This window comes from Myotis yumanensis, unplaced genomic scaffold, assembly GCF_028538775.1.
Source record: "Myotis yumanensis isolate MYYU_CA2020_CCGP unplaced genomic scaffold, mMyoYum1.0.hap1 SCAF_2, whole genome shotgun sequence".
Lineage (NCBI taxonomy): Eukaryota > Metazoa > Chordata > Mammalia > Chiroptera > Vespertilionidae > Myotis > Myotis yumanensis.
Window position 1 is genome coordinate 146,901,599 of NW_027223753.1, and position 21,039 is coordinate 146,922,637.

Consider the following 21,039-nt stretch of genomic DNA (forward strand, 5'->3'; position numbering starts at 1 on the left):
TTATTACATATTAACATTTGTTCACAGTAGGAAATTAGTTTAATGATTACTGGTAATCTTACTATTCAGAGATAATCATTATAATATATTTTTTAATATGTTATACATGCAAATACATCTACAGGAAGAAAAATAAAGGTCTTATTTTAATAACTAATACAATTTCATAAGTTTTTACTTTGCCAAGCATTTTAGGTGTTGCTCTGAGAAAGATAGAAGCTATTGGAGTGATAACTGTGTCATATTGCAAATGTTTACTCTAATTGTATTTTAATATGTTTGTGCTGCTTTTCCAATTTTTATGTAGATATATCTATAATTGGAAATGTACAGTCATGTTAAAAAGGCGCTCTTCCAAGGATATGTACCAATTATTTTTTCTACTATTTAAAATGTAAAAATGAAAGTATAAATTATTAATCTACCAGCTTTTAATTTGATTAAATGTAATGAAGGAACCTAATTTTATTTTTAGAATAGTTTTAATTATACTTAAATTTCATATCCTATAATAAATTTAGAACACAACCTTACACCCTAGTCAAATAGCTCAGTTGGTTAGAGCAGCATCCCAATATGCTAAGGTTGTGGGTTTGATCCCTGGTCAGGGCACTTAAAAGAAGCAACCAATGAATGCATAAATAAGAAAGCCCACTGCATGGGAGAACATATATGCCACTTTTATCACCAATAAGGGTTTAATATTCACATTTACAGGGAACTCATATAACTTAACAAAAGGAAGATAAACAACCCAATCAAAAAATGGGCAACGGACCTACATAGGTACTTTTCAAAAGAGGATATTCAGAAAGCCAAGAGCCATATGAAAACATGCTCAAAGTCACTAGTCATCCCAGAGATACAAATCAAAATGACAATGCAGTGCCATCTCACACCTGTCAGAATGGCTATCATCAACAAATCAATAAACGACAAGTGCTGGCGAGGATGCAGAGAAAAAGGAACCCTCATGCACTGCTGGTGGGAATGCAGACTGGTGCAGCCACTGTGGAGAACAGTATGGAGTTTCCTCAAAAAACTAAAAATGGAATTCCCATTTGACCCAGTGATCTCACCTCTAGGAATATATCCCAAGAAACCAGAAACACCAATCATAAAGGATATATGCACCCTATGTTCATAGCAGCACAATTCACCATAGCTAAGATCTGGAAACAGCCCAAGTGCCCATCAGCAGATGAGTGGATTAAAAACCTTGGCACATCTACACAATGGAATACTACGCGGCAGTAAAAAAGGAGTTCTTACCATTTGCAACAGCATGGATGGAACTGGAGAGCATTATGCTAAGTGAAATAAGCCAGTCAGAGAAAGATAAATATCACATGAGCTCACTCATTTGTGGAATATAATGAACAACATAAACTGGTGAACAAAAACAGATCTAGAGACAGAGAAACATCAATCAGACCATCAAACCTCAGAGCGAAGGTAGGGGAGGGTGGGGGTAAGGGGGAGAGATCAACCAAAGGACTTGTATGCATGCATATAAGCCTAACCAATGGACACAGATAACATGGGGGTGAGGGCATGAGTGGGGGGTAAGGGGGAGATAAGGACACATGTAATACATTAATCGATAAAGAAATTTAAAAAATAAAAGTTGTACGAGTTAAAAAATAAATAAATAAGTGGAACAACAAATTGATGTTTCTCTCTCTCTCTCTCTCTCTCTCTCTCTCTCTCTCTCCCTCCCTCTCCCCCCTCCCCCCTCTTCTCCCCCCTTCTCTAAAATCAATAAAAGCACAATCTTGTAATGGTAGAGCTCCCAAATGATTTACTTACAATTTTCTTTCAGAGGTTTTTAAAATAAATTACTACATATTGTTCTTTAAACAGGATATTTGTTAAAGAGTAAAAATTATCTATCATCCCATCACCAGAGAAAATAAGTTGTACTTCACTTATTTGAAGTGACATTGTGTGTATACATTTTGCCATCCATATTTTCTCACTTTTTAAAGCTTTTGAAACACTCTGAAGCCATGACTTTAATGGCTGCCTTATGATCCACACTATTATTGAACATTTAAGGATAGGTTTCTAGGTTTTGTTTTAATTGCTTTTTTATGTGTCATTATAAGCAACATCATAGTTAACATCATTGGCATTTAATATTTAAATTGAATTTTGTTTTAGCATATTTGCTGTAAAAACAGTACATGTCAATTGTATAAAGCTTTAAAAATAACAGACAAAGCCTGGCAGGCATTACTCAGTGGTGGAGCATGGATCTATGGACCAGGAGGTCGCTGTTCGAATCCCAGTCAGGCACATGCACCAATGAGGGGGGCAGGCAGAAGGCAGCCGATCAATGATTCTCTCTCATTATTGATATTTCTATCTCTCTTTCCCTCTCCCTTGCTCTCTGAAATCAATAAAAATATACTTTAAAAATATAACAGACCAAAAAATTATTATCCAGAGAACTACCCTTGGATGTATTCCAAATCTTTTTTCATTCCACAGCCATTTTTCAGTACCTGTTGCTCTGAGAAAGATGGAAGCTATTGGAGTGATAACTGTGTCATATTGCAAATGTTTTCTCTAATTGTATTTTAATATGTTTGTGCTGCTTTTCCAATTTTTAGGTAGATATATGTAATAGGAATACGCAGTCATGTTAAAAAGATGCTGCTTTTGATGTGACACCTGCTCTCCACAGTTAACAGTCTAGTGAATATTTAGTCATATGTCATGTCAGTCTCCAAAGTGCAGAAATGTGTGTGCTTTTAGAAAGGAACTGTGCTACTTAAAAGTTGCATTGTAATCTAATTTTCTCCAAGAAGATAAGAACTCCCTTCCATGCTACTGAACCGTCTTTTAGGATCAGCTTTAATGGTTGCAGAAGAATTATCTGTGTGGATGAACCATATTTTATTTTACTAATCTATAAATAGTCAGACACTTTCTTTTCCAATTCCTGTTTGCTCTTAAAATCCATAGAATACATGTTTTGCTTCTTTTGAATAGGATAATTAACATGACCTCCACAAGATGCCGTCTCTCTTCCTCATTCTTATAATATCTCTAAGCGGATCTCAAAGTAAGTTCCTTTGTAATATACCCAAGTGTTAGTCATTTGTATATTCAAGAGGAACATGAGTACACAGCTCAAGGTGGCTGTTTCCTCTCTAGCCATAGCATTGTGAACTTTTCTAAAAGATCAGTTAATGAAAAGTCTGCGTGAAGATTAAAAATCATATTTTTCTCCTGCCTACTATGATTAAAGCACTTCTAATCTGTTATCTGCTACCAGAAATAAAATCACTAGAAAGGCAAGTTTGATTGATTGGTTGATTGATTTTTTTATTTTATTTTTTTAGTGTAAGCTTGGTACTTACTCAACACTTGACAGAAGGCATTATCAGCTTTGCTAGGTACTGTGACAGGCATTTTTAATTAACTGATAAAATATCAGAGGTGCTTAGTAGAACAATTAGCGAGGTCAACAAAACCACTCCTTTTCTATCCCATCTTTCCATGCCTTTCTCTCAGCATAATACCACATCCCTCTAACACTTTGTACAGAAATAAACAATCTCACTGAGGAAGAGAAGTAGGACATGGCAGAGTGGAAATAGTGCCAGAGGAAAAAGATGTGACAGGGCCACATGAGCACCCAATTCCCCCATCTTTGGTGGCCTTGCCCAGAGTCCAAAGGAGTTTACTACATTGTCCATAAGCTAAGCTAAGCTTTTCAGTCCTAATATCATGGAATTCATATATAGGGCACTCAACCTACTGATCAAAGAACCTGGATTCTGGCTTCAATGATTATGAAGTAGCTAAGTATATCTTCTTTGCAAAAAACCTTGATTTTGATAAGTCCATTTGGTTTTTAAAATCAACTTCTGAAGTGGAAAATTGGACTTCCACATTTATATTCAGAATATTTATTTACTAGTTTTTATTAACTCATGGAATAGCCTGAGAGTTGTCCCAAAACCAAAATAAATGAGTCACTTCATTGCCCATTTTGGACTCCTCCTTCCTGTGTGCTCCCTCACTTGAAACTAATGTCTGCATATTCCTAACAGATTTCTGAACCCAACAGCATCTTCTATGTGCTCAAATATTTCCTAGCTCAACCAAGTTAAGCATGTTCTAATCTTTTAGGGCCTGCTAGCTCCAGATAGATGGATAAACTAATTTGTTATTGTTATAGTAGGTGTTAAAAGTAAATGTGTTCAGGGAATAAAAATCAATAGGAGTCTTTTATTACATAATATACATAATTTCCAGTAACTATAACAGGCCAGGATCAGAGGAGAGATGAGATTATTGATCAAGGGGGGAGCAAACTAATATTTCTATGCTTTAGGCTGTTGACAATTCTCATAGCTACAATGAATCAAACAGATAGTCTATTAAAATTGCAGTAACTCAAACACGGAGCTTCATGGCTTGTTTCTAGTAATTAGACTAGCAAGAGTTCTTGATGCTGTGTCTGTTAATGATCAGACTGTTGACCTAATATAGTTCTTCTAGGTAGTCCTAATATAACCCTTGATAAGCACCCATCACAAATTCTCTTCATAACGGCTCTTCATTTTATACACAGTCTTTCCAGCTTTCTTCATTCATTTTAGTACTATGAGTGAGCAAACAGTCATTGGAAGACTTGAGGAAGATGTAATTCTCCCTTGATCATTTGAGGGTGGGTGAAAAAGTCATAAATCACTGGAGAATCAAGGTGATGTTTATACGTACTACAAAGACAGTGATCATCTGGGAAAGCAAGATCCCAGATACACAACCAGGACACCCTCTTCCTCAGTGAAATTCACAGTGAAAATGCTTCCCTACCTTTCAGAAGATTAAGCCATTTGGATGAAGGGATTTAATTGTGCTATGTGGAAACAACAGCTAGAAAAATCACAAAGTGGTCCTAGAGGTGGGAGGTAAGTATGCACGTAAGATTTTACAAAACATAACAATGATATAATTCCATGTTTTTCTGAAGTGTCTTTTTCTTAGTTTGATATACTAGGGGCTTCCTAAGTCAATACATAAAAATAGACCTCATTTTTAATGAATAATATCTCATAGTATAGACATGCCATAATTGACACACCCATTCTCCCATTGGTAGATATGCAAGCATTTCCAGTGTTTTACATTGCAAGAAAAAAATTGAGATTAACATCCTTACACTAAACGCAGAGAAATGATCTGAAGAAAAAAAAGTGTCAGATGTAAGATTTTAATGCATTACTTCCATCAACATTATAAGAGCATCCACTTTCCCCTTAGTCTTATCAGTACCTAGTACCATCAATCATAAAATTAATGCCAATATGATATCTTAAAAATATTGAATTATTGACTTAAATTGCACTTTTTTTCATTTCTGAATGAAAACAGAATGGCAGCAATGGACACTGGAAAACAATGAAAATGCTCACATGAAATTGTACAGTTAATTTTAATATTATATTCAGTTAACCCTTGGAGAACACAGGGATTAGATGTGCCAACCACCCATGCAGTTGTAAATCTGCGTAAACCTTAAGCCAGCCCTTCACACTCATGTGTTCTCAATGGCCAGTCGACCCTTGAAGAATGTAGGTGTGAATCCTGCAGAGCTATTGAAAAATATCTGCAGGTGAGTGGACCCATGCAGTTTATACGCACTGTGTTCAAGCATCAATTGTACTTACCTCTTGCCCATATTAATTGTATTTATCTATTCATTTATTTATTGGAGAAGGGGCATTTTCTAATGCGTTGTTTTACCCAGCACTGTTCCTTCTCCCTCTGTCCTATTTAGCTGCGTCAGACCTTGACTCAGAAATCTAAGAATAATGTGTAAGCAATGTCAAAATGACTGAGTAGTGCAACCTGAGGAGTGCAGAGTGCTGCATGAGCGCTAGTTTATAGACTTCAACACCCACATTTTGGTTGCTCAGCGAGGCTATTAGATTTCATTCTAGTGTTCTTTCTAGAGAATTGAGATCGCTAGTTGCCATGTATCCATGAATGCCCTTTTTTTCACTTGTAGATAACCACACACAATCTTACAGTTCTACAGTTTTTGTTTTGTTTTTCCTTTCAGTGACTGCCAAGTTTTGCTCATAAAGCTTACCTTTCCATTGCATGGATATTAAAATAATAAATGTTCTGCAAAGATGGCCTAACAAGAAGCTAATGATGACAGTTCCCAAAAGCCCTTCTTTCTCCCCCTTCACTTTTGTCACACTGGCGATAAAGTATGAAAAGAGGAACACAAACAGCTCCGTAATAGGTGTCGTGTTAAGTGTTTATCCTTGTCCAGTTCGTACATGGCAAGTGAACAATACACCTATCCCTGAAGGCAATATGGAAGGAATTGGGTCTTTTGATCTTTTTTATAATAAGGGTAAATATCATAGGATCAAATTTATTGTATGAATGTACTATTGAAAATCCATTGCTGAAGCAAACATGGACAGGGAGATGGACAATGAAAGGTGGGCTTCATGGGGCTTTCTGTGTATATGTGCTATGTCCGAGGGTTGGGGGGATGGGGAATGATTTACAGGACAGAACAGAACACAAAGGAAAGAAAATGCATCTGTGGCTGTTACAAGACCAGGACTGGAGTCCCCAGTATAATATTTACTGGCTATTTTACCTTAAGCAATGAATCGTTTTTACTTCTGAACATTAGTTCCTCATTGATTAAATCGAAGTAATTCTCACCTTGCTAGGTGTTAATGAAAACATTTGTGAAATGGAAATTAGCATATTTATTCATAAATACCAATGTATGTCTCTATGGTTTATTCTCTAAAGAGGATTTTCTACCTGCATTGTACTTTGAAAGGTTAGAGGAGAAGGAAAGAATGCTTGCTTGTCTATTACCAGGTCCCAACCTCTGATTCTTGCCAATCTTTCAACTAAACAAAAGTTAACTAATTAGTATTATGGTTTCTCTTTAGTTTCTCTCTTTTTTAAAATTTTTTATTGATTAAGGTATTACAAATGTGTCCTTACCCCCCCATTGTCCCCTCATCCCCCCCCTTCTTGCCCTCACCCTCACCCCCTGTTGTCTGCATCCATCGCTTATGCTTATATGCATACATACAAATCCTTTGGTTGATCTCTACTCCTTACCCCCACCCTCCCCTACCTTCCCTCTGAGGTTTGAGCATCTGATCAATGCTTCTCTGTCTCTCGATCTGTTTTTGTTCATCAGTTTATGTTGTTCATTATAGTTCACAAATGAGTGAGATTGTGTGATATTTATCTTTCTCTGACTGACTTATTTAACTTAGTATAATGCTCTCCAGCTCCATCCATGCTGTTGCAAATGGTAGGAGTTCCTTCCTTTTACTGCAGCATAGTATTCCATTGCATAGATGTGCCAAGGCTTTTTAATCCACTCATCTGCTGATGGGCACTTAGGCTGATTCCAAATCTTAGCTTTCTCTCTTTTTAAAATTATCTTTATTGTTGAAAGTATTACAGATGTCTCTCCCCTTCCCACCCACCTCCATGCCACTCTCACCCCCTCCCCAGGCCTTCACTGAACTATTGTCTGTGTCTATAGGTTATACATATATGCATATAAGTTATTTGGTTAATTTCTTCCTGCTCCCCCTTCCCTCTGAAATACATCAGTCTGTTGCATGCTTCTATGTCTCTGGGTCTATTTTGTTCATCAGTTTATTTTTTTCATTGGATTCCACATATAAGTGAGATCATGTGATTCTTGTTTTTCTCTGACTGACTTATTTCACTTAGCATAATACTTTCAAGGTCCCCCCATGCTGTTTCAAAGGATAAGAGATCCTTCTCTTTTATAGCTGCATAGTATTCCATTGTGTAAATGTCCTCAGCCTTTTTATCCATTCATCTACTGATGGGCACTTGGGCTGTTTCCAGATTTTAGCTATTGTTAATAATGGTGCTATGAACATAGGGGTGCATATATTCTTTCTGATTGCTGTTTCAGGCTTCTTAGGATATATTCCTAGAAGTGGGATCACTGGGTCAAATGGCAGTTCCACTTTTTCTTTCTTTCTTTTTTTTTTTTTTTTTTTGAGGAAATTCCACAATGTTTTCCACAGTGGTTGTACCAGTCTGCATTCCCACCAACAGTGCACTAGGGTTCCTTTTATTCCACATCCTCACCAGTATTTGTTGTTTGTTGATTTGTCGATGGTAGCCATTCTGGCAGGTGTGAGGTGGTACCTCCTTGTCATTTTTAATTTGCCTCTCTCTGATGATTAGTGACTTTGAGCATTTTTTCATATGCCTCTTGGCCTTCTGTATGTCCGCTTTGGAGAAGTGTCTCTTCAGGCCTTTTGCCCATTTTTAAATTGGATTGTTTGTCTTCATTTTGTTGAGTTGTATGAGTACTTTACATATTTTGGAAATTAACCTCTTATCAGATGTATCATTGGCAAATATGTTCTCCCATACAAAGTTCTCCCTTTTCATTTTGATGACAGTTTCCTTTAATATGCAGAAGCTTTTTATTTTGATATTAGAGCCCCAGCGCACAAAATCGTGTGTGGATAGGGTCCCTAGGCCTAGCCTGTGATCAGGCCCATCTTCCACCCATTTGCCAGCCCTGGGTCCTGACCCGCCTCCACCGCCAGACACCAGGTTCCCCTCACTGGCCCCGAGTCCCGGACTGCCACCACTGCCAGCCACCCAGTTCCCCTTGCCAGCCCCCCACCTCACAGTGACTGGTTGAGCGGTCATTCCGGTCATTACACTTATGGTTGCTGGCCTTTTATTATATAGAATAGTCCCATTTGTTTATTTTTTCTTTTGTTTCTCTTGCCCTAGGCCATATATCTGAGAAAATTCTGCTATGTGGGATGTCTGATATTTTGCTGCCTATGTTTTCTCCTAGGATCTTTATTGTTTCAGGACTTACATTTAAGTCTTTTATCCATCTTGAATTTATTCTTGTGTATGGTGTAAGTTAGTGGTCTAGTTTCTTTCTTTTTTTTTTTTGCATGTAGCTGTCCAATTTTCCCAACACCATTTATTGAAGAGACTGTCTTTACTCCATTGTAATCTCTTGCCTCCAGTGTCAAATATTAATTGTGCATTAATTGATTTCTTTGGTCTCTTCATGTAGTATTAGCCCATTAATCTTTATCAATACCTTCATCATTGCATGAGCAGTTTTTAACACTCCTTCCTCTCATTTATTTGAACAAACCCAAACTCTGATCAATCTCTGTATTTATAACCTACTGTTTATGAAAAATTAATGAGAAGAAAAATTTATTTGATACTCTTTATCCAATTCTAAGGAAAAATATTGTTTTATATTTCATTAGAAGCAACACAAGATTTTTCTGTAAATCTCCATTATATAGGGAAATCTCCATTGTACAAGATTTTTCTGTAAATCTATTTTTCTGTGTTTCACATTCTCAAGATGCCCACTGAGAAGATACTAAAATTATAAGTGCTTTATACCTTTACATGATTTGAGTGCTAAAGGCATGGTCACCCAATGTCCATTTTTCATCAGTCAGGCAGCAATGGATACATGGAAAACAATGCAAATGTTCATATTAAATTGTAAATATTTTCTATGGGAAATTGTATTTTCTCATGTTTATTCAGAATTGAGTGTCCTAAAGCACCAACAGGTCCTTAGGCTCCATGCTGTTTGTCTTGTTGATGATTTATTATATGCTAAGTAAGGGTTGTTGCTCTCAGACTGTGAACTTAAGGACAAGGGCTCTTATTTCTGCATCTATAGCATCTAGTATAAACCATGTAAAAATAAAATTCAACCAGGAAGGGTGCATACAAAGGGAGCAATTAATTCTATTCACCATGGTTGGGTATGCATGGAGTAAAGAATATATGCCTAAGGATGTTGAATAAGAACAGAATTTTAAACAAGTTGTAGGGAATTTCAGGAGAACATAGGCATTCCAGGTTGGAAAAAAAAAAGATGCATTATATGCAAAAGCACAGGGGAGTAAATATTACTGGCTTTATGCAAGTTTAAGTGTTGACAGCAAGGCTAAATTACCAAGAGATGAGCCTGGAGAGTGCGGGAAAACAAGATGAAAGAACTTCTATACCTTGTGAAGGAGTTTGACCAGGGTCCTGGCAGTAATGAGAAATCAAAGAAGGATTAGAAACATCAGAAAGTTCCTGTACTTGAATTTTAGATGATTTGGGGGGCATATTCTCTTGCAGGTGGATTAAATGGTAGGGGAATCTAGAGCCCAAAATAAACAATCCATGGCAGCCCACAGAAGTCAGCCTACAAAACTACAGAAGGACAGAATGGGGTTCAATCATGGAGTGGGGAGAGGCAAGCCAGAACACCCAGCACAGTTCCTGCTTCAAAAGAGTTCAGGCCACGGGGGATTAACACACACTTGGAAATGTACTTCTTATGTACAAGAAAAGAACTTTGTCTAGAAAGAGAGATTAAGAAATGATTGAGACCATAGAAGTAACAGACAACTAGGGAGTAGACAGAGTGACAAGAGGAGAATCCTGGGAAACACCAGCATTTGAGAAGCCAACAGAAGCAGAACAGTGAGTTTAAAATGTTGGTAACTGGAAGCAATGTTAATATTGGGTGCCCATGCTTGAGTGCTCACTGTCAGGTGGTAGGAGTTAAAACCCAGATGGTGTCACCTCCTTAGCTGGCTTCAGGGCTTTAGAAATTAAGAGGGGACATATATGTTGACTCTGCGAGCTGAGCATCTTCAATTCCTTTTATCACTGTGCCTAATATGTTCCTTAGGGTCCAGTATTGGGGAAGCTGAGGCTCTAGGCACAGTAGGAGTTTGGAATTGGGGCTCTGCTGGATGCTGGGGAAGCACAGTCTGTGAACCTGGGAGGGAGAAGCCACCAAAGGAATTTGAAACACTAAGTGGATGCCTGATTCAGCTCATTTTTTACCTCTGCTGATAGCTAAATGCCAAAACTAATTATTTAAAATATTTCTAATTCACTATTCATAGTGGAATGTGTACTCATGAAGCTGACTTTCTAAGTGGGTTGATTGATCCCCTTACCCTTAAACTATCAACTTGACATCATGGGAGACCATGGCACTCTCTTTTTATTATTTAATAAAGATATTTGAGTCAATGGAATATGGTTTAGAAATATTTATATCATATCATCCTACTTGTGAAAATTAGTAGGAATAACATACTTGGAGGCTTGGTGATTCTTTGTAATAAGACTTTGAGATTAAGAACCGAGAGCTGTCTTTAGGTTAAGTGGTCTTCAAATAGATAAAAGCTTCTAGACACTAAGTGATAATACTTCCTTGGTAGAGCTGCCACTTTGAGAATACTGAAAACTGGGATGTGAAGCTATTTTTCTCTAAAGTAGAAGTGTCCATTTTATGTAAAATACAGTTAAGCTTGCATCCTAATTTTAAAATGCTGCCTCATATTGGATTCACTTTGGAGTGTAGAAAAATTATCAGGAAGAAATGGTCTGCAGACCACACATGGCCCATCTTTCTAACCACAGGTCTAAGTTTCAGTTTATACAAAGCGAAGCCTTAGACCAATCCAGCTTTTCTGAATCTTTTCCAGGTAAACTTGGTCAGTTGAGACTTGAGGAGGGTCTGCTCAAACTCCTCCCTACTGCCCAAACCTACCCCAGGCAGAGGTCTGTAGGAGGAACTACCCCAGCAGGCAAGAGAACAGGGCAAATAGTACCCATAATTTTACTTCACTCTTTCAAGAAAACTTGGTTTTCTATTCTGAATGGCAATTTTCTACTTGCTGCCTTTTCCAGAACATGTTGCAACATTTGAAAAGAAGGCCCAGATAGGGCTGCTTGTTATTCCTAGAGTTGAGATCTGCTAGATAAAGTTTACACTAAATGGAATGAAATTAAATAATTCTTGCTAAATTTTGCTGCTGAATCAATATGTGACCTTGGGCAAATCTTTCCACAGATGGGGGAACTAAGATCACAGATAAAGTAAGAAGAAGCTAACCTTGTAAGATTTCCTTCAGGACGAAAAATATGCATATAAAAACACTCTGGAAAGTTAATATTTCTACTTAATTACTCCTTCTTTACATGGGTATTGAATTTCACATTGACACAAATACGTGGAGAGATTAATTTTTTTATTTTAAAATATTAAAAGTGTGTTCATTAAAAATGAGATCTATTGGGTAAAGCTGTTCATCTTTAAAAATAGCCTAAAACATTTATCCCCCTGAATTAGGCTTTGTGCTCTAATGCTTGCTTACTACATTTGGGTAGACTTTAGATCACAAGGTTAGCAGGTTCTGACTTTAGTAACATTAGGGCTCCAAGTTTCTGCTTTCCAGGATCCCCACTTCCTTTAATACTAATTACAATTCTGGTACTAACGAGGATGCTGGGAAAAGTTCAGGCTTCTCCAGTTATTCCCGAGGAGCCTCAAGTACTATATATTGTCCCTGTGGTCACCTGTAACCTCTCACTCAATACCATGGCTCCTACTTAGATCTTCCCATCACCTCTGCACTCCTTATCACTATTTCCCTAGGAATCTGTCTTCTCCAAGCCAAGGGTGAACTGCACCCTCTCTTTATCCCTCAAGAAGAACACTGGGCTGAGGCTAGTTTGTAGTCATAATTATTCCTTTGGAAAAAAGTGCATTAGTTCTCTTATCTACACTAATAAGAGACAAAGATGCTAATTGACTGTACCTTTGCTACGCCCCAAGCCACGCCCACCAGCCAATCAGAGCAACTCTATGCAAATTAACTCAACCAAGATGGCAGCCAACAGCCACGGAGCTGGAGCAAGCAGGAGGCTTGGTTGCCTGGGCGATGGAGGAAGCCAAGCTTCCCACCTGCCCTGAGCCAGCTGTGGCCTCCACTCATGGCAACAAAGTTTCAATTATAGAAGATAAATAAATCCCAGATACCTGCTTCCAGCCAGCCTCCACTGGGAGCTTGGGGCCGTGGCCAGCCTGCAAACAGCCATCAGCCCCTCACCCAGACTGGCCACACCCTCATGGAGTGAGGGTCCCCACTGGGAGGCTTAGCCAGCCTGAAAACGGCCCTCAGCCCCTGACCCAGACTGGCCAGGCATCCCAGCGGGGATCCCCACCCTGAAAGGGCTGTGGCCAGCCTGCAAACAGCCATCAGCCACTCACCCAGGCAGGCCAGGCACCCCAGTGGGGATCCCCACCCTGAAGGGGCTGTGGCCAGCCTGCAAACAGCCATCAGCCCCTCACCCAGACTGGCCAGGCACCCCAGTGGGGACCTTCACCCCATGAGGGTGTGGCTAGCCTGAAAATAGCCCTCAGCCCCTCACCCAGGCTGGCCAGGCACCCCAGTGGGGACCCCCACACTGAAGGGGCTGTGGCTAGCCTGCAAACAGCCATCTGCCCCTCACCCTGGCTGGCCAGGCATGCCTATATAATAAAAGGGTAATATGCAAATTGACCCTAACAGCAGAATGACTGGGAATAACTGGTCACTATGACACACACTCACCTCCAGGGAGCAGATGCTCAATGCAGGAGTTGCCCCCTGGTGGTCAGTGTGCTCCCACAAGGGGAGCACTGCTCAGCCACAAGCCAGGCTGACAGCTGCCAGTACAGCAGTGGTGGTGGGAGCCTCTCCCACCTCTTCAGCAGCGCTAAGGATGTCTGACTGCAGCTTAGGCCTGCTCCCTGCTGGCAAGTGGACATCCCCCGAGGGCTCCTGGGATGCCAGAGGGATGTCTGACTGCCAGCTTAGGCCCAATCCCCCAGGGAGCGGGCCTAAGCCAGCAGGTAGTCATCCCCTGAGGGGTCCCAGACTGCGAGAGGGCACAGACTGGACTGAGGTACCCCCCCACCGAGTGCACAAATTTTTGTACACCAGGCCTCTAGTCCTATATAATAAAAGAGAAACATGTAAATTGACCGTTTGCTCTGCTATGCTCACCAGCCAATCAGGAGTGCATATGCAAATTAACCAGACAAAGATGGCGGGTTAATTTTCATACACAGGTGCCAGGCGGAGAGCAGAGCGGGAGAGCCAGTGGAGAGTGGAGCAGCTTGGGAAAATTGGCTCCCCAAGCTGCCAAACGGAGAGCAGAGAGGGAGAGCTGGCAGCTTGGAGGACTTGGCAGAGTGGGAGATCATGGGACGGAGGCAGAGCAGGAAGGGAAAACCAAGATCGCAGGGAGCACCAGGAATTCTGGGAATAGTAGTTTTGGTGGCAGATGGGTCTCCTAGACACTAGAGCAAAGTGAGCCTGGAGCAAGTTACTATTGCGGTGGGGGGTGGAGGGAAAGCAAAGGTGAGAGACATAAGTAAAATCAGAGTGTCTAGGAAAAATTAAAGGGAAGATACCCCAAAACTTCCAGGAAATCACCAATGAAGCAAAGAAAAAAAAATGCCTCTATTATTCTGTGAGCAACAAACCAAATTGAGTTGGGTTCTCAGACAATTCGCTCATATGACTGCAAAGACAGACAGAAACTCCCAGATTGGAGAGGGCTCCCCTGAGGGCTCCCAGATTGGAGAGGGTGCAGATTAGGCTGAGGGACCCACATACCCCACAGGGCATGAATGTCGTGCACCGGGCCTGTAGTCACAATATAAAACAACAGAAACTTAAATGCATAATAGACTCATTGCCTCTCAAGTTTTCAGACTTTTTCTTTCCTGACTCCCACTAAGCCCCTAATTCATTCAAATGACAGCTTTTGCAGGTTTCCCACAATAGAGACATTGAGACTGGTAGGTATTATTTATGCTCATAAAACAAAACAAAAACAAAAAACACAACTCTCTGGTCCAGACAGGGCTTGTCTTTTCACTATGAAAAGTGTTTTTACTAATATGAAATTTGCCTGCCACCCTCATGGCAGAAATAACTGGTTTCAAAAATAGTAAGCATACTCTACCCACCCACTTACACATTTTCTTTATCTTTTGGTAATGCTTCTTCTAGCTTATAGACTTTTTTTATTTGTTTTATTTAGAACCAAGTCAAAGAACAGCCCTCTGAATAATCATTCTGTCTTCAATGCTTTGGGAGATTTTGGTGGTACTTAACATCATGAAGTCAAGAATATGCATCTATTTCATCAAAGATGATGCCTCATGGAAGATTTAGGTTCTGTCCCTAGGTATTCAGCTTGAGGTATGACATTCACCTGCACTTTCTGGGCATGTAAACAGATCTGAATTTTCTGGATAGTCATTTTGTAAAATTTATAAGAAATCTTTTTAAATGCTCATACATTTCCAACTACTTATTTTAATTCTTGGAATTTATTCTGAGTTTAATAGTCTGAGACACACCAAACTATATAGAAGCATATTTACTACAGCATACTACCATTAATTCCAGTCTTTCTATTTCAATAAATAACAGAGGATTGGGTAAAATAATTTAGCATCACATGTTAGTTAAGGGTTTTTTGTTTGTTTGTTTGTTTTTACTAAAAAAAGATTAAAAAGTAAATCTGGCAGTAAAATAATGCCCATGGTGGTACCGATTACCTTGCGTTGAGAAATAGCTGAAAAGAAATAATCCAAAGCTTTAGACATGGTTGCTTTTGGAGAAAGGTTGCCCTTCTCCGTCACTCACCTGCCCAGGCACTTTATGGACTCCTCAAGTCCCTGGGCTCTTATTTTCTTTTTCTTTGAGCTTTATTTATAGTAGCCACTTCTTGAAATAGCATTGTCCTTTATGTGCCATTTATTTTAATCCTTTTTAAATTTTTAAAAATGTTTTCTAAATTTTCTGCAACAAACCTAAGTTACTTAGAGCAATTTTAATGATATATTAAGATGCCATTGTCACAGGACTTCTTAAAAGACTTCACTTTTATCAGCAAAATTAGATCTGGAAAAAACTTATTTCCATATTTTGTAGAACAGGAAACTGGAATGTAAGGTGTTAACTCAAATGCTAAGGAGGCCTGTGATACAGACTTATGTCCACCTAATATGACCCAGCTAAGTAGCAGCCAAGATAGATCTGGGCCCCAAGAAACTCCCTTATTCCATAACTCCCTTGAGCAGGTTCTGAGTGTCTGGGAGGTTGAACTAGATCCCATGTCTCTTCCCCTGGTTGATATCTGCCTGTCATTTCTGTGGAAGTTAGAGGGTTTGGTCATAGCAGAAACCATTATTGAAGGTAAGATTTTAAGAGTGACAGTGAGCAGGAGTTTCACCAACTTTGCCCTGTGATTCTACTAATATGCAGGCTAGTCCCCTTACTTGTTACTCCTATTCCTTAGCTGGCAGGAAATATTGGATGTGGGCATAGGTCAGGTCCTACCAGCAAACACCTGGCTCACTCAGAACTGTACAAATGGAGCACAGAAGATAGTGCATTCCCCCAGAGGTGGGAGCAGCTGACTCACTAGCAAAATTAAACTTGAAGGGACAAGGAAAAGGAGAAGTTCCCCAAACGTGGAGAGTCACATTAAAGCTGCTGTCATGGTAGGAGAGTGACCTTCACCTGAAGAGCACAACCAGACCAAGATGACCCTAAAGGGAGGGAGCTGGAAGAATAAACACCTGATTTTAGTCTTCCCTCCCTATGATCTCCACCCCACCTGGAAGCCAGAGGGAAGAGAGGCCCTGTAGATAGAACCCATCCAGGTGAGCTTCCCATGGCAGAAAGCAGGATGGGGTTCAAATGTTTTCCTTTTCAATTATTCTGTTTAAAATACCATTAGTCTAGGATAAACATAAAGTATACTAGATTTTAGAAAGGCCTAGAGGAAAGGCCTTTCTTGAGAAATGCCATTGTACTCTTTTTTTCCTTAACCATCACCTCTTTGGCTATTTTCCATTAAACAGTTGGTAGGAAACTGGCCAACAATCCTAAAGAGCCGGGAATTCCTGGCCTGGTTGAATTGGCTTTATCACCACTTTGGAGCACCTTAATGAGCCATAGAATTTACTGCTGTTTGTTTCGGATGAGGTATTTTTGCACGGAATGCATTTTAAATACTGTTTGTTGAAAGAGAGATATGAAAGGGGGAGTAACTGAAGTAACTCTAATAACCTAATTACAGACATACCTCATTTTATTGTGCTTCACAGATATTGTGCTTTTGCAAATTGAGGGTTTGTGGCAACCCTGTGTCAAACAAGTCTATTGGTGCCATTTTCCCAACAGCATTTGCTCATTTCATGTCTGTGTCACATGTTGGTAATTCTTCCACTATTTCAAACATAGTGCAAACGTAGCTTTTATCAGCCCAGGGAAACCCAAAAGTTTGTGTGATTCAGTTTATTGTGATATTTGCTTCATTGAGGTGGTCTGGAAGAGAACCTGCAGTATCTCCGAGTTGTGCCTATATACTGATTTAGGAATAAGGGAGAATGAATGTTTGCAAAGATTTTAAAGTTTTTTCTCTCTTTTCCTGTAGAAAGAAGTTCTGTCTCTACTGATGAGAGAGCTAGTAATGCCAATAATGAAGAAAACACAGTTAAGAGATTTCCTTTGTCAAACCACTTATAGTACAAGAATCTACACTAATAAAAGAGAAACATGGTAATTAGCGTACGAACGCTACCCTTTTCATTGGCTAATCAGTGAGTATATGCAAATTAACTGTCAGCCAAGATGGCGGCCGGCAGCCAGGCAGCTGAAAGCGAACATGAGGCTTGCTTGCTTCAGTGAAGGAGGACTCCAACGTTCCCCGCCTGCGCTGCTGGCCTCTGAGCTGGCAGTTTGAAACTTTGTAACAAATATAGAAGCTAAACAGCCATCGGGATCTCAGAGCTGGAGTTATACATTGTTTCGATTATAGAACGCAAACAAACCAGATATCAGCTTTCAGCAGCCCAGGCCTCAGAGCTAGAGCCAGAGCTAAAGCTGGCCCAGAATAAAAAAAAAAAAAGAAAAAAAGGAGCGGTTGGGAGCTTCAGTCAATCGCCACCCTGAAGGCAGCCCTCAGCCCCTCACCCAAACTGGCCAGGCACCCCAGTAGGGTCCCCCACTCTGATCCAGGACACCCTTCAGGGCAAACCAGCCGGCCCCCAGACCTCTATCCTATATAGTAAAAGGGTAATATGCCTCCCAGCACCGGGATCAGCGGAGCCGCGAGGCCTCCTGGCACCGGATCAGCGTGACAGGGTGCGGCGCCCCACCCCCACCCCACCACACACACACACACAGGCCCTGCTCTGTCTGTGACAGGGTAGAGCCATAACCTTCCCATCAGCCCTGCCCTGAGTGTGACAGTGGCGGCGCCCCAACCCCCTGATCGGCCCTGCTCTGTGGGTGATAGAGGGTGGCGCCCCAACCCCCTGATCCACTCTGCTGTGTGTGTGACAGGGGGCGGTGCCCCAACCCCCCAATCGGCCCTACCCTGAGCATGACTGAGGGTGGCATCGCAACCTCCCGATCCGCCCTGCTCTGTGCATGACAGGGGGCGGCGCCCCAACTCCCCAATCGGCCCTGCTCTGAGCCCGACCAGGGGCTGCACCTAGGGATTGGGCCTGCCCTCTGCCACCCGGGAGCAGGCCTAAGCCAGCAGGTTGTTATCTCCTGAGGGGTCCCAGACTGCGAGAAGGCACAGGCCGGGCTGAGGGACCCCCCTCCCTTCCCCCCCGAGTGCACAAATTTTTGTGCACTGGGCCTCTTAGTACTACTATAAAAAGGTAACTGATGTTTTAACTGATTCACATATTGTCATTCAAGAGACTTTTATAGAGTAAAACAAGGCAGGAGGCATTGTTGTATAATATAACAGAAAAAAATACCATTGGGTTTTTCCCAATGTATAATTAGACAGGCTCTGCTTGCTTAAATAAGTGGTTGCTCTTCTCATCTCCTACTGTTATTTGCAGAGAATGGCACTAGGCATATGAGTGGTCCCATGTGCTTATTATTCTGATGGAAATGGGGTTGTATAGAAATGAAAAGAAATATAGAAAGATAAAGTGAAGAAAAGCACACTACAGTTTCTGCCCAGACTCAGATTGCTGAGTTTTCCAGCCACTTCTAGGCTCCTTGGGGATTGATAATTCACTTATGAGTCACAGTTAGATTGTTCACTCCATTTTTGTTGCAAACCTTTTATTTTTTTAGTTCCATCAATAAGAGCCAAGAATCATAAACTGGTTATAAACTCAGGAACATCTAGCAGGGAGATGAAAATTGACTGATAAAACCCAGACTTCATAACTACTTAATTTATAACTATATCATGGATCTCTGATTAGAGATACAAACAATAGCAAAACACTACCATCATTAAATACCTAAGATAAAAATGATTATTCTGACACAAAGACAGGTCTTTAGAGTCCATTTATCTTGGGTCTAGGCCAGGTGTGGGCAAACTTTTTGACTCGAGGGCCACAGTGGGTTCTTAAACTGGACCGGAGGGCCGGAACAAAAGCATGGATGGAGTGTTTGTGTGAACTAATATAAATTCAAAGTAAACATCATTACATAAAAGGGTAAGGTCTTTTTTTTTTTAGTTTTATTCATTTCAAACGGGCCGGATCCGGCCCTCGGGCCGTAGTTTGCCCACTAGGCTCTTTCAGAACAGCTAGCCAGTACAGGAAATGAAGTGAAAACAGAAGTGTGACAACACGTCATAGGCATCCTCAGTATCCAAGGACTTCATCTCCCTTTCCTCCCTAGGATTCCAGCAGTGTCCTGCCACCACCAGACGATTTTATCATTGCAAAGACTTGTAAACTTTCTCTTTTCCAGAATCACGTTCACTCTCCAAGACCTAAGTATCATTCACTGACCACCTACCTGCATCAAGATTATAAATGCCTGGATGCCAATTCAACTTAGTAAACAATTGTCTCATTCATGTACATTCTTGCTGCAATCATCCCAGGGGGCTACAATGAGGATCCCACCAAGAATGTGGAAGGAATGTATCACTAAGAACTGATTCAAAAATCTGATCAACTAATGATGGGTGAGAGAGTGGGTAGGAGCAGAAGTCAGCTTAAATGAAAAGGTGAAAAACAGAATCTGTAAACTAAGGCAATTGATTTGCTAAGGTATTAGACTCTAGTTTTATATGGTTATGTCTGTTTAAACAACTAGATTTAGTATGCTGAGTCTCAGAACCCAAAGATTAAGTATCTCAGTATCTCTAAGACTGCTCTATCAACCCAATAACTGCCACCTCTGGAATTGGGTCATAGCTTCCAACACCAGATTGCATAGCTGAGTGACCCCAGCTCTGAAGATAATTTGACTCACTTGTCTGGCGCATTCATATTACTTGCTCATCAGTTTTTTTTAATAATTTAGGTTTCCATATAAATTTTTATGCAAGGAGAGAATGAATAGCCCAGCTGACTTGATGATCTATTCCCCTTAATTTAAATCAAGAAAGAAAAAGCCTAACCAAGATTTTTGTGACTTAATCAAATGTTAACCCTATAGTTTACAGGAGAAAACCAACTCTCACTTGTGTGTTAATACTACTGGTCCAATTTTCTCTATCAGCTGGCCTTAACTTCACAATATCATACCTTGTGCATAGTTTTATTTAATCTTATTTGTTTTGACATGATGACAGGTGTAAGGTATTAAGAATGCCATTGTAAAGGAAACCTTTATAAAGAAACACAGGACACTTTGTGAGAAGGAAATCCTCAGAACTGCTGTGGTCCTCCTCCAGTGATGATGAGGACAAATTTGAAGACCTAAGCCAACACACTGAGGATGGCAGACCAGAGAGAACTTGAGTGCTTCAGCACTACTGAGCACCCGAATCAATCTTAGAGCCACCTGTAGGAGTCAGTGTGGGATCAGAGAGGCAGATTGATGAGAAAGACAAGAAATAAGGATTTATCATAAGGATTCAGCCTTACACATTGTGGGCACTCCCCCGTCTGCCTCTGGTGCTGGGCTTGAAGTCGCTCTAGGTCAGCTGTGCTAGTGCTCAGGAAGGAGAGTGGGACATGGAGAGAGGAGAGTGATGACAAAGGGAATCCATGCCTGTTGAGGGCCTCCAAAGTCCCTGCCGTGGGGGCCTAGCAAGAGAGGCTGGTGCCCTTTGCCATGGAGCCCCACACATGCCTGGCCAAGACTCTGAGGCTGAAGAGGGAAACTGACAGGAACTGGAAGA

At 40.6% G+C, this 21,039-nt stretch overlaps 1 protein-coding gene and 1 long non-coding RNA gene across 2 annotated transcripts in view; both read left to right on the forward strand.

The window, feature by feature from the left end:
* The window catches only part of LOC139002130 (uncharacterized), an 89,766-nt gene extending 69,967 nt beyond the window's left edge, over nt 1–19,799 (forward strand). Inside the window, exons 2-4 of the long non-coding RNA XR_011470125.1 lie at nt 14,947–15,107; nt 17,356–17,480; nt 19,656–19,799. This is a non-coding gene — a long non-coding RNA (uncharacterized lncRNA). The remainder of the gene's footprint in view (nt 1–14,946; nt 15,108–17,355; nt 17,481–19,655) is intronic.
* On the forward strand, nt 3,022–6,652 carry HHLA2 (HHLA2 member of B7 family). Its single transcript, XM_070407333.1, is given in 5 exon segments — nt 3,022–3,070; nt 4,589–4,789; nt 4,792–4,909; nt 6,156–6,383; nt 6,385–6,652. Coding segments are annotated over 5 exon segments (864 nt in total).
* Nucleotides 19,800–21,039: the final 1,240 nt, after the last annotated feature.